Consider the following 14672-nt stretch of genomic DNA (forward strand, 5'->3'; position numbering starts at 1 on the left):
TCTATCAATGTGATTAGTCGTGCTGAAATCAAAAATGAATCAAGCACGGGTGAAATTATCTACAGCATAACTTAACATTTAGAGTCGTCATCCTTGAGGAAGAACAACTGTATCAAATACAATTTAAAGAGAAAGCTCATCAGGGGTTTAAGACAAATGCATCGCTGAAGAAGCGCAATGGCTGGAGCAAGTTAATTAGTGGATCTTCCTTAGCACTGTGAGCTATGCAGTGTCTTATTCATTCCACTATGATATACCTGACAGCAAATAGTCCTTTCTCCCTTGTTTCAATTGCTGCTCAGTGAATAATTGATGTTTTTAAACATTTGGGTAGTTAGTTGTGAAAAATAAAGTAGTGGGTCTGTCATGGCTACAATTACAAGAATAGAATTAAATTGATGAAACTGCCAATTAAAATAAAATTTGTCGATAAACATGGATAATGAACCAGATAATACTTGATGAAAAATAATGTAATTTAAAAGAAAAAAAAGTTAACCTGTTTATTGTTCGAATGCTGTATTTTACAGACTGGAAAAGTCTGGCCTAAAACTCAGGGTAAAACATTACAAAGCTCAGAACTGAAGTATTATGAAGACGTAGTAGGGAAAACGTTCATGTCACAAGTGACTTCCCTGCCTTACAATCCTCCTTCTCCATTGTAATTAACTTTTCAAAAAGAGGAGTGGGAGTCAATGCCTGCTGACAATTCTGAACATACACTCCAAACCAGAATAATCTGTGGGGCATTTTTGCAAGCAAGTACCTCAATGACGGTTGGTTTGCCCACGTTCTCTACAGTTGGTGAACCGTACAGCACCCCATCGCTGTAGGGTGTCCTCTGTATGTAGCGCAGCCATCCAGGTCTGTCAGGGTAACCCATTAAGTTGGTATTAAATGTTATAGGATCATTGCTTATTTCACCTAGATGGGAAAAGTAGCATCAGAACATTCACAAGAACATGCAATATGCTTGGACTTTGATGTTTGCTTTAGAAAAAATTATTTTGATTTCCAGTTATGTCTTCTAAACACTTCCATGGAAAAAAAAAAAAAAAAAAAAAAAAAAAGTAAATGCTCATCTTTAATATATTAGAAACGTGAATTCACCTGTAAGCATTAAGACATTCTTATCTGAAAAACATAACCAACTGCAGAGATGAATGCACTTGTACCCCTAGACTCATTTTCCAGTGGGTCTGATTTTTAGAACTCAGTTTCACCTAGGATTGAATCATCTAATCTCCCTACTGATGAAAGCACAAATTTTAATGCCCCAAAAGGTATCTTTTAGTTATTTTTTTTCCTTTTTTAAAAAAATAATTATTCCAAAGTCCCAATGTGCCTGGAAGGGCTTACTGTAAACAGTGGCTGTGTAACTACTGATGCTTGAAAGCTTCTATCAGTATCAAGACACATAGATCTTCAGCACAAACAGCCTGGCAGTAATTATTTTTTTTTTCCAGAGAATAAATTAATTTGGAAAGAGGACCAAATATGCCTGCAAAATGGATCCATGGATGGCTATGTACAGTGGGTCCAGATGCAATCTCTGAAAGCAAACAACAGCAGCAGTTCTTGTGGCTCCTACGGATGCTCTCTCACATGGCTGGTTTTGACTTCTATTTTAGCTTTTGCAGACACACCTCAGAAGACCCCCACTGCTGAGGGGGGGGGGCACCTTACAACCGAGGCACAGAGCTCGAGCAGATCAGTTCTACACCCGTGCACACAGCTCTGCACGGTGCTCCTCAAACTCAGCTCTGAGATGGCACCAGCAGCAGCTGTAGGACAAGTGACAAACGGAGGTGTGACAGGCAGGCTGGGTGTGACAGACGGAAGAAACTGAGCTCAGTGAAGAAAGGAGCCACAACTGAAGGAAGGGCCTCACTAACCCAGCACCGAGGCGTAATGTGACTTTCCTCACAGCTCCCCTGGGACATCGCGGTCATCTATTACTGCACTGGTAATAAAATGCCCAGCATCGCAAATGCTTTTTGAAAAGCACCCGTGATACATTCTGGTTTGCCTTTCTTCAAGGTAGGTTGTGCCAAGGCATGGTCGGCTTTGGTCTTCCAGTCAGTTTCGGGTAGGATCACATACAGAGATACCAGTACAGAGATTTCAGCACTATCTGAAATCAGACTGATGCTGCACTGGAATCAGGCTGGGACCGTAGGCATGTGAAAGATAACCCCTAACTAACACAATGTCCAGGGCTGTGTGCCAAAGATGTGGAAAAACAGGGCCAGAGGCAAACTTCACTGTAGCCCTGGTAGTAGCTCTACCAGTCACTGTTACAGGAAACGGAGACCCAGGCACAAGGGTGAGTAAAAACACCCAATTCATGGGGAGGAAATAAATAAACAAGCTGGTTGCATCCATGACAAAACTTAACAGGAACTTATTTTGTCTTTGAAGAGAGTTTTGGAAGCTGTACTCTCAAATTGATTCGAAAGCTTATTAATGAAACAGTAGGTTTTGATTATGTATGCACGATATGTGCACTAATTTTTTCATATTTTATAGGAAAAGAGCATACATTTATTTATATTATACGTTAAAGGACAGATGTATGTATTTATTATTCCTTTTCAGTGTTGTGGGACGGGACGTTCCTTCTTTCTCCTCTCCCCCCCCCAGCTTGTTTATTCTCGCCTGCCAATGATGGATCCTTTGGCTTTAACTCAGGTGTACACCAAACCACCACGCCTAGGAAATAACAGCTCTGTCTCTAAAAACAAACAGCTTAATAACATTAAACTGTCCCTAAATATAGAACTAAGGCTGAATCCAAAGGAGCTTTTTTTTTTTCCAGTGAAAGAAAATATCATTACATAGTCTCGTACTTATTTTAATGTTCTCTTTTGTCTCAAGTTTGCTGTATCCCTGCAAAATGCTCCTTCATCAAGCCTGACACCTACTATTTCTGTAAGACTGATCAAATAAATGCCCTTTTTCAACAAACATAATTATTACACTTCCATCATTTCATATTTAAAGGAAAAAAAAAAGCATACTTCTTAAACTCAGATAAACAGTGTGCTATTATGCCTTCTCAAATTAACTACATTTTTTAGAGCACAGTTACATGCATCTTTTCACAAATGATGATCACAAAACAAAACATTTGAAGATATTTCAATATAAACTAAAAACTATCCTTTGTATGTTAGATGATTCAATGCAAGGTACGTTAAATATATATATATATATTAATTTTTTTCAGATTTTTTACATAACATGGAAGATCTTAGCATCCCATACCAGGTTTTGGGTAAGGAGGAAACTCCCCCTTAAAGTACTCTCTCTCCAAAACATGAACAAAAAGAACTCCAGCAGAAGGGTATACATTCCGATCAGAGTGCACCTTAGACAGAATCGTGTACACTGGAAAGCAGAAGGAAAGATAAAAGAGAGAAAAGCACAAGTGAGACATGCTCTAGGTAACACAGCATGCATTTCAACAGCAGTGTGTGCAACCAGGAAGAGGAAAGCAACACATATTAGATACCTGTTAATAAGTTTTTAAAAGGTTGCATAGATTTAAGAACAGAATAAAGGGCAAACCCTCTCTTTCCCCCACAGGATCCCTTCCAATATTGCAATAAACAAAACGGGCTGTGTTAGAATTCAAGTAGTACAACCTATTTGCTTTTATTACAATAAAAAAAATGAGGGAGTCTATTGCAATTTTTATAGTTGTTTTATTTGCAATATTACATACATAAAAATACATGAGATAAGCAATACAATCATTTTTTTTTAATATATATTTAACAATAAAATAAAGAACACGAGAAATACTGTGGAATCTTAGCAATAAAGAGTAGTGATTCTTCTCTAAACAAAATAGTAGATTTTTCAGTTCCAGGGCAGAAAAGGGCAAAGCAATTCACTTTAGCTAAGGATTTATGAGTTCTTAAAGATAGATTTTCTTAGACCAGTGGGGCCAGATAATCTACATCTAAAAATGTGTTCACTGAAGATGTTGTGCATGTATCAAAACTGAAGGACGTGGGTAATTATAGGCCAGTCAGATGACAGTGACTCCAAACAAACAAACAAAAATCACATTTTACAGGACTGAAATTAAAAACCTAAAGGAAACTTAACTCTAGAACAATATGCCATTTAAATACAGTTAGTTCATAGAAGTACCTCTTATTTAGGTATAACACCTTTGATACAGTATTATAAATGCATTCTAATGAATTTGAGTACAAAAATCATTATGACACATGAAATGAATAAGAACCCACTTGACTGACAAGTTTCAAATTTTAAGCATAAATGGAAAACACTGATCTAATAGAGGTATGTTGCGGGGTCTTAACGGGACTGACTGTAGGTCATATCATTATTCCATGCTATTATTCAATTTTTTTCAAGTCACTGATGTCCAAGAATCAATCACTGATGATAAATTTTGTGCATTAAATTAGGATAACACAAGTGGTAAAGATGAGCCCTGGATAGAGTGATACACGGCTACCTGCCTTGCATGCTATCTGAAACAGACCTTACACGAAGCCACGTCTACAAACAAAGACTCTAGGCCATACAGCATGGGGAAGTCATAGTGAAGAGTGGTCCTACAAGAGACTTTGGAGTCATTGTAATAAACTCATAGGAACAAAGGCATAGCTCCTGGTAGATGAAGGGGCTAATTTCAACGTTTAGATCAATAAGCAAGAAATACCTGCAACATGTATCAAGCTAAATTTCCTACTCCTGGTAAAATGTTTCTTTAGACTTGCCGTTACACCAACCTTCGTATTTGAGAGCTCCTTAAAAGAAGCCCTGCCAATTAGGCATTAATCACCGACATGGCACCCCTCGTACCACGTACTCCATGTGGAATCCATCTCACCTAATTTTAGATGCCTACAGAAACAACATCCACCACTGAGTCAGCCAGGCTCCTTTTATAGTCAGTGGAGAGAAACAGACGCTTCTAGGGGTTGATTAATTTGATTTCGCCTGTAAAATGAGATGAATCATGTCCTACATTCCTGCCTCCTTGCACTGGATCTCTGCTGACTACAGCCGAGAGGAGATGCAGACATCTGTAACGCAGACCTTCCAGTCTCCGAGCCGGATCCAAATTGAACAGCCCCAACCTCTTAATACAATATTGATCAAATTCCACAGCAGGAACATTTCCACTGAACAGCACTGACCGCCTCAGTGAGAGGTCATAAATAAGTAATACTTTTTGAAGGATCGATGACAGGATCTTTTTACCAATAGAGAAAACGTTCGGTGCCTCGCTTGAGGTACAAACCATTTTCCTGTGAGTTTACATGAATCTTGCTGGAAAAGTGTCAGTCATAATCATGGTCCCTTGGTTATCTGTGTAGTGATCTGCTTATTGGAGTCAGTGTTTTTTTTTTTCAGTTTTAGAAGCTCCTTTTGACACAGTAGGGAGCAATGTCTCCACAACAACTTTATCTTAAAGAGAAAATTAAAATGGACCCTGGAATTTTAATATAGTTTATTTTTTAATAATGTATTACAATTGTTGTGATTAATAAACCAATTATTGTAATGTTTGTACAGTAACACAGCTATTTGATTTGCAAAATTAAAATTAATATTTTAGTGACCCCAAAAAACTTGTTCACTCCCTTCTGTGAATAAGTTCTAAACAGATCAAGAAAACTTTAATTTCCTGTAAAATAATTTCAAGAAAAGCTGAAAAAGTATTTGTAACATTAATAGGTTTCTTCACAGAGCAGAAAAGCTGAGAAAAATATGGTGACTGGATGAAAAAGTCAAATATACCCCCAAAATCTATTTTTCCATTTCTGATTCGTTGACTCTACAATAAAGGTCAAACAGGAAGAACAGTGAAAAAGTAATGTATATTTTCTCTTCAAGTAGTAGTTTTAGAAAGTAAGAAAGATAATACATGTAAGATCAACTGTTACTACAGAAAACCCCATGTAACCCGTATATTTCTTTTGTCTGTTAGAGGAAATCTATTGCTACCACTAATTAGCTGCACCTAGATACTTAGTAATGAGACACTCTCTCTTGCTAAGGTAAACATATGCATAAGGATTTCACCAAGATTGATGTCCTACATTTGCATATATTCTAAAAATGCCTCTCAGAAGGAAGAAAAATAAAAGGAAAACATCCTTATTTTATCTTATAATGACATTGTAATGACACGAATCCATAGGGTAAGAACTGGAAAGTCTTTACCCCCCGTATCAGATAAGCTCTCTTCTTTTTTCCCAACGAAGTTCCTTCAAAATCAAAAGGAAAATGTTGAGTCTTCAGTCCTCTGCAGTATTCAATGCTTCTCAGTAATGAAACAAGTGAAACGCTATTTTCTTCAGAAGCTTTTAAAACTCACAATTATTTTCATAAGATTGCCAGACTGGCGATGAACGTGTAATCATCTCAGGTGATCTAAGGCTGAAGCTGAATACACCAACTTCTAAAGACTAATCTAATTCTGCAAACTGTCACGTATGTACTGGGTGGGCGAATTCCCCATGGCAGATAAAATTCCAAGGACTCTGAAAGGCTTCTGTAAATCTACCCATGAGAAATTAAAATTTTTCACTACATGGGATAACAACAGTTCCCCCCAGAAAAACAAAAAACACCAATAGCAGCTACCTCAACAGCATTGTTGTTTATCTTTCTTGTTTCCAGGTCCCTTGGAGGGCTTTCCAAGATCCCAAGATCTATCTGCACAGAAAGGATAGAAATTCTAGAGATTGGGGGGAAGAAAAAGAAATAGTAGATAAATTGGGAACTGAATGTTGGAAAACATGCATCATTCTTTGAGCCATGTAAAGAAATTACCCCAGTTGTCCTTTTTGTGCATGGGCATAGCAAGGAATTAAGCTCAGATTGTATCAGCCTCCAGCCCAGAGGTTCTTTCTCCACCGATTTTTAGCAGAGGAGACAATCCCAGAAATAATTTGGTTTGGGGGCCAGTGCAGATGGCCTACCTGGCTGGGCAATCAATGCAAAGCCCACAGGCTCTTCTCAGCTCGTGTAGAATAGCTATAATATTCTAGGTGCACTCTAAAATGTTTTTTTAAATGTATGTGTATCTAGGGATTTTGTTTAATTGTTTCAGATAAGTTATTGTATTAAGCAAACTGGAGAGGTGTTTCCAAGCAACCAGCAGCAGTAAGAAAATATGCAATATTAGGTACAAACACAGCCATTATTTCAAGCAAAGCTGGAACTGCAACATGAAAAGTTGGGGAGAACTAGCAAAGACATACACGTCTGTGAATGTTTAAAAGGTTGATGAAATGCAAGATTTTCCAAATTACTTACCTTAAAATAGCACCTTATGCCTAAAACAAGGACATGACTGAAAAAGCAGGAGTAATATTAAAAGCAGATTTGACTGAACCAACATGGGGTTTAAATTGATGACCTAAACTCACCATTCTTCTCAACAGCCTTTGTTCTGCTGATAATATAGCTGTTGGCTTGCTTAGTCTTCCAGTTAACTGTTCCATTATTGCCATCAGCAGAGCTTAACAAAAAAGCTTTTCAGAATAAAACAAATGCAAAATAAATTAGTCAGATCAACAGACTCCCACAAATCAACTATCAGATGGAATCAGATACCTTCTAAACCAGGTTTTTTATTTAGTCAGAGGTCAGGAATCTCAGGTTAAGAAAACGATGCTGTTTGATATGAATACATAAGTATATATTACTCTTCCTGATAGTAACCTTTTTGACATTCATTGCCCAAATAAGCCAAGTTTGCACTAAATGCTTAAGCACCTGTAGCTGCTGTTGCTGACATAATGACATTGGTAAGAAATATATGATGAAGCACATTCTCTGATGAATATATTTGCACTGGTGAAGCCTCATATGCAGGCAAAGACATACCTAAAGTTACTTTCATTGATGTAATATATTGTAGCCGAAGTAGGGGAAGTAATATAACCTAGAGCACGGCTTTGCTTACAGGAAGATGCTGGCAACTGGTGCCAAACACCTTGCCTTGCAGCAGAACCAATAACCAGTTCTGAGAAAAGAATTGGTTAAAATTAGTTATCTTCACCCCACTCAGCCAGAGATGGTTCCATCAGCACAGCTGGAGGCACAAGAAGGTTTAAACATGGTGAGGAGCAAAGCACACAGGAGACTCTGAAAGCAGCTGTAGAGCTGCCCAACAGCCTCCATTTCAGGACTGCCTGAGAAAGCTCCCTCTTCACCTCCAGCTTTTTTGTTTTTTGTCCCTTTCCTGTGCGATGCAGGATGTAACAGCTGTTTGCAGGTTACACGCCAACTGAAAACCCAGATAGAAGGAACTGCAGTAAGAAGCTAGGAAGGGAGAGTGGACTTAATAAATAGGTGTTCCTTTGAAATAGTTTGGGAGTACAAACTCGTGTCAAACTCCAGCTAGAAGATGTTATCAGGCTAACGTCTTAACTTGCTTAGAAAAATAGCAATGTCAGAATCAAACAAGTAGTGGTAGTTTCCCTCGGATACATCTCTGTTGACAAACATGCATTAAAAATATGCACTGAACCTTTATACTAGAAATGTAAACATTTGTGGAAACTTTTTCTGGCATGGCTGCACTTGTCAGCTGCCACCCTACTGATACCGTTCTCCAAGCAGAATTCGGGAGGCCCAACAGATCAGGCTTAAGCAGGAAAGATGCACAAACACGGATCTATGCATGTGGCTGAAACACTTATTAGTGACAATTTACCCAAAACAACTAAAATTTAATTTAGGATAAAGCATAAGAGCACAACAACCAAAAAAAACCAACTGTGTACTGAAATTACCCTACCAGCACAATGACATTTCTCAATTATACATTTGTTAGCTTTCTTTAGATTTTCCATATACAGCAAGGATCTGGTTTAGCAACAAGCTGTTATTGCCATCCAGTGTTCTCCATCTGTCTCGCACGAAGGACAGCTTCCTCCCTGCTGAAATGATCTGCCTACCCTGAAAATCTTCATACAATAGTGTCTATTTATAGGTTACCCCACGCAGTGCTGTTCATGACCTTTAGTGTACATTTTTGGTAACACAACGAATGCTCAAAAAAAATCCAAAAAGGTAAAATAAAGTTGTTGTGGTATTTCAGATGCATGATCCAGGCAATTAGGACCTTTTCAGATAGAAACCAATCCCAGGCAAAGCAATTTGATTGGATTAATGAAGGATTAAATGTTGAAGAGTATTATACTTATCACAATCGACAAGGGTTTAATGCATCCTTTCAAACTGATGCTTTTTGATGAGTTTGCCTGATAAAAACAGCATACTGATGACATTACCCATAGACATACAGCGTGTCCCCTAGCACTTTGAGAAACCAGATGCAAAATGAATCTAGCCTATTTAAATGGAATATATATAGAAAAGTTCAAAGATGCATTTTCAAAATACATTTTTTTATATTGAAAAATAAATTATCAATGTCTTTGCTCTGGGCCCACAAGTGGGGATTAACGAGGTTACCTGTCCACCCCTTTACCTTCGTTGCAGTCCACAGGGGAGCTGGAAAAGCATCCAATGCATCTGTTACTCAGATGCCATGCTTTACAGTGTAGTGTTTTAATATAAGTATATACGTCACCATCTATTTGATTTTAAATGAAAGGTGTGAAATGGAACAATGGAGGAACACACTGCCCATTTAGCAGCTCTCATCACAGGAACAGCAGTCTCAAACAATAGATCAGGGCTCCTGGATAGTTAATTGGTTACATCAGAGTTCTAGTATGTCTCACAAAGCATTGGCCTTATGCTACTGGAATATTTTAATATATATAAAATGACCAGGATATATACCATATATTGATAAAATCTGCAGGTTAAACCAAAGGCTGGGAGATTAATAACTAATGTAAGCGACAAGCCGCTAACACAGCACAGTGAGTTGTTTGGTTAGCTTAAGGTGATCACTGATGAGTACTTCAGTAGAATAAAATGTAAATACATGCCCAGGAACAAAGGACGCATGGCGTACTTACGTTACAGAGCATGCAGTTCAGGGATCCAGAACTTTGATAAAAGACACTACGGAGATGTAGCAGATAACGGGTTGAACAGAGGCTTTCAGCAGAACACTGGTTGGAACAGCTACTACATAAACAAGTACATCAAGGAGTAGCAGGGAGATTTTATTTTTGTGTGTGAGACAGATATGATCACCGTTCAAATGCTGTGTCTGGTATGTACAAAGAGCCTTCAAGAAGCGTAGTGACAACATGAAGAATGCTCAGGGAGTATCTGTGAATATGATTAGAGGATGACAAAAGAGGCCTTATACTGAAGAGCACAGGAGTTCAGACTACTCATTTTTACCGAAGATAAATTTTAGAGAGAATGTGATCACCTTCATACTCACAATGAAAAAAAAAATGTTAATGGTGTCAGGCTCTTCAGTTTGTTACACATTGCCAGGGGGTGCAGGAGGACCAGCTCCCAGCTCTGTGCCTGGGACCTGGACATGCTCAGGACAGTACATCCACCTACAGGGCCCTTTTTTGTTAATTTTACTTGCATAGATCTTACGTAAAGGTTTCAATTATTAATACTTAACAGCAGAATATTAAATGCAGCACACAGCTCCACCTCTCAAAACCCTGCATTGCCCTTCTCTCCCATACCTCTACCCCTACAAACCCAGAAATGTTTCCAAGCTCTACAATTATTCATCTGTGCTCAGTGCCTATCTGCCTGTTTCTGTTCCATCCATTTTGGACTGTAACATCCGAGCATTTCTCTGAGATCAATCAAGACAAGCAACCAGATGAGGCATTTTGTCAGTCTCACTGTGAAACTTCAGCAGTTGCATTCTTGGGAATGCTGCAAATGACACACTGGAAGAACGAAACCCTCGTGCTTTATTAATAGCAACATTTAGCCACACCATTCTCCCTCCTACCACAGTCCTGACAAAGAAACCAAATCCCTGTAGTTTTTCCACAAAGGCAAGGAAAACAACATTGCCACAATTCCTACAGTTCAGCCCTGAGCCCATGGTATAGCCAGGGAAGGAACATTGCCTGGATTCCTCTTACATTTCCATCTGCTCTTGATACAAATTACTAGAGTATCTCTACTTAGGTCTGATTTCTCAGGCTGCAATTGATTCAAAAGATTAAAGAAATTCAGAAAAGCCACAGGTTTCAAGATGCTGAGATTGCCACCTGACCACTACTTAGTTCTTTCTAACTTCCCATCCCAGTGGCTTAGGCTACCACTAAAAATAATCGACTTTAAAAAGACATTTTGGCTGGTTGTGCTGCAATTGTAACAACATTTAGCCAGTCTCCACTACTTAGTTGTGAGGGAAATGTCAAATCTCACTACAATCATGAACTGATGGACATGGAAAATTGCCTGGTTTTAGCCAGTCATTATTTAAATTTTTCATAGTTATTCAGATAACAAAGCTATTATCATTAGGTTTTACCATTAAACAGTTACCAGCCTTGAGTTACATCTTCACCAGCACAGCAATGTCATACAGCATTGTTTTTTCAGTGGTGAAACCATGCCCATTTAATGGCAGTTATTCATGTACTTTAGCTTCACAGTAACAGAATTGACAATCTCATTTGTATTCGAAAAGCTGAACCTTAAATATCATTGCAACAACGGTGGCAAGTCCCATTTTTTCTAGCACTGAAGGAGATGATCATCAGCTACTGTTTGAGAGCCAGGTCCTCCACTCTTGAGTACAATACCAGCTCCCTGGGATCAAATACAGGACTTCTGAAATCACTCTTACACTCTTTAACCTCTTGAGTCTCTTAAAATCTCTGAATTTTGAGTTAACATTTTGCTGGTGGGAAAAAGAGCAAACAACAGTCTGGACTTCTGGCAGCAAACAGCCTCCTTCAAAAAAAACTCTGTGTATATATCTCATAGATCTTTAACACATACAAAAAGCATAAGGTAAGTTTATTCTGTAGTCAAGTGTTACAACAGAAACAGGAAAAACTAATCTCTATTAGTAGAAGAGAACTCAAATCTATTAATTGATCTTGCAGTTCTTCCCATATTGTTTTCTCTGTAAGCTGCTCATTTGGTTTTGCCTGGCTAAATAATGCTTCAGTACTATACAGTCTCCTTAAGGACAGAATTTAAAATAAATTATTTTTATGGGAGGCTGTAGCTTTGCTTAGGACCAGCGATCCAGGTTGGAAGTTCTCTCACATGGTCATAGCTGAGATGCCAGGCACTGGGAAAGCTGGAAGATGGACAGGTTCAGCCCAAGAGCTGCATTCAAGAGCTATAATGAATGTAATTTTGTTTGTTGGCTTAAAGGGGGAAAAAAAGCTCAAGTGAGCCCTGGGGCAGTTTATATCATTCAAATTATAAGCTGTCCTGTGTCATACCTGAATTCAGACCAGGGACATAGTACAAAATTCCACCCTGACGAAGAATAGATGTTATGCAGATAGCACTCACAAGAACTTAATGCTGTTCATGTTTCCTTTTTTTATATTGGTCTCAAGCCATTTATTGTGCTGTTGGAACTAATGAAATCCAACTTGAGACAAGCTTAAAAAGGTCTGAAGAGGAAAAGTTAACAAAAAAAATTAAAACTTCTTCCTTTACTGTGGAGCCTGGGAGGGACTTGTGGATTAGGCTCACAGCTCAGCCTCCAGAAACGCATTTTAGTTGAGCTTTTTTAGATTTAATATCTCTGTAGATACTGAAAGCTTATCCTAGGACTGTCCTAGTTTTCCCTTGGCTGCCATGCCAGTCTTGGGAGAGGGAGGCAGGAAGGATTTCCACATTAGGAGAAAGCGGTATCTTGCAGTATCCTGTAGTACCGTGCATCTGACAAATTCAGTTTAATCCTTACATTGAACAACTTAACGCTTGGGCGCTAATTGCACCTTTAATATACCCAGCACCTCATGCCACTTCTGCTGTCAGCGCCCCAAGACAAGTACTGTCACACACCTCCAGTACTGGAGGTATGTTTACGTGTTACTCGGGAGGATATTGAACAGATCGCTAGTTTCCAGATGGCATACCCTTGAGCCCTCACACCACAAAATAATTTAGAGAAACATCGCTGTTAACCTGTTTTTGGGGTGCCACCAGCCTCACCGCAGCACTTGTGGCTGGGCTGCTGGCGAAGCACCTCAGGGTTGAAGAACCCCGGCGGGGTGAGACCCGAGCATGACCTGATAGCTACGGTTTATACCCATCAGGGAGCGGAATGAAGCCTTTCTCTGCAGCCTCAACCCCGGCACGGCAGGATTAAGCTGGCAACTCCTTTAGCCGGGGTGGCACGCGAAGGACGGGCTGGCACAGCGCCCAGCGCCCGGCCGGGGAGGCGGCGGCGGCGGCCCCTGCCTCACCCGGGGAGCCCCGAAGCGGCCGCGCCGCCCTCCCCGCACCCCAATGCCGCACCGGGAGGCGGCTGCGGCCCCGCTCCGACCCTCGGCCGCCTCCCGAGGGAGAAAGCAGGGGCCAAGGCGGGGCAGGCTCCCGGCGGCTCCCGGCGCCGCGACCGACCTGTGAGCAGCAGTGCGGGCCATGGCCCCGCCGCGCAGCCCCGCATGGCTCCCCGCTCCGCCGCCGCCGCCGCCTGCTGCCGCCACCTCCGCCGCATCCTCCGCCCGCCGGCCCGCCGCCGCCGCCTCGCCTCGCCCCGCGGCAGCCGCAGCATCCTCCCCTTCCCTCCCCGCCCCTGCCCGCCTCTCCCCGCCCCGCTCCGCTCCGTGCCGGCCCCGAGCAGCGCGGCGGAGAAGTGGCGGCAGCGCCGGGAGGAGCCGCTCGCTGCCTACCCCCACCCCCCACACTCCCGCAGGCTGCCGCCGCCATGTTAGGGGGAGGCGGGCGGTGGGCACGGGCTGGCTGTGGTACAGCCCCGCTCGTCTTGCGCTGCGAATGCATCGGCAGCGAAAGCCTCCACTTTTCAAAAATTATTATTTTTTTTTTTTTTACGTGTAAATGCGATGTTTTTTTTTGTTGTTGTTGTTGTTGTTTTTTAGTTTTGTTTTTTTGTTTTTTTTTTTTTTGTTTTTTTTCTTAAAGCAGCGCTGCGCCGTCATCCCGGAGGGGACGGTCAGGGATCCAAGCCCTGGGTTGCAGCGTGCATTGGGGCTCGCTGCCCCGCTTCCATCGCTGTCCCTCAGCGCCGTGACCCCGTTAAAGGCTGTTCTCCATCTCTTGTTACAGTCTCTACTCCATCTTCCATCCCAGGCCCGGCTGTGCAGTGCTGCCTTGTTGGACCCAGGCTGCTGATTGCTGCCTGCCATTTGGTGTCTGCGCTGCAGCCCCAAAGCGATGACAGGAAAGCTGTCGCAAAGGGAGCAAATGCTCCATTCCAGGAAAGAAAAATACCATCAAATACACTTCTCTGAATTAGTGGTACTGTATTTTGTGGGTAGATGGATGCAGATGTGATACATAACCCCTAGAAGAGACATCACCATGCAAATAGGGCAGTTACTTCTGCAGAGCTACACTCTAGAGTTTCCAGTATTGTATATACAAGATAGTCCCTCTACTACAAATTGACCTACATCTAGAGCCATGCCTGGTTTTATGTTTTATTTAGTTAGTTTGATTAACTCATCTCTTAAACTTGCAATGTCTTTGGACAATTAGAAATGGGAGGGTAGATTTTTTGACATATTAAATGCTTTTAAACATTTCGCTGTACAGGCTAGCACAGC

The 14672-nt window shown here is 40.9% G+C and overlaps 1 protein-coding gene across 7 annotated transcripts in view; it reads right to left on the minus strand.

The window, feature by feature from the left end:
- Positions 1-13639, minus strand: part of SGCE (sarcoglycan epsilon) — a 30244-nt gene extending 16605 nt beyond the window's left edge. For 2 of the 7 annotated variants that reach the window (XM_084508814.1, XM_084508812.1), the window contains exons 1-4: positions 13507-13639; positions 7425-7529; positions 3268-3390; positions 767-924 (exon numbers count right to left, since the gene is read on the minus strand). In XM_084508814.1, the coding sequence (XP_084364940.1) occupies positions 767-924; positions 3268-3390; positions 7425-7529; positions 13507-13603 (483 nt within the window). In that variant the 5' untranslated portion in view covers positions 13604-13639. The remainder of the gene's footprint in view (positions 1-766; positions 925-3267; positions 3391-7424; positions 7530-13506) is intronic. The other 5 variants (XM_084508813.1, XM_084508815.1, XM_084508816.1 and 2 more) reach the window with 5 other exon arrangements.
- Between the last annotated feature and the right edge of the window lie 1033 nt (positions 13640-14672).

Source organism: Aythya ferina, assembly GCF_964211825.1.
Source record: "Aythya ferina genome assembly, chromosome: 2".
Classification (NCBI taxonomy): Eukaryota; Metazoa; Chordata; class Aves; order Anseriformes; family Anatidae; genus Aythya; species Aythya ferina.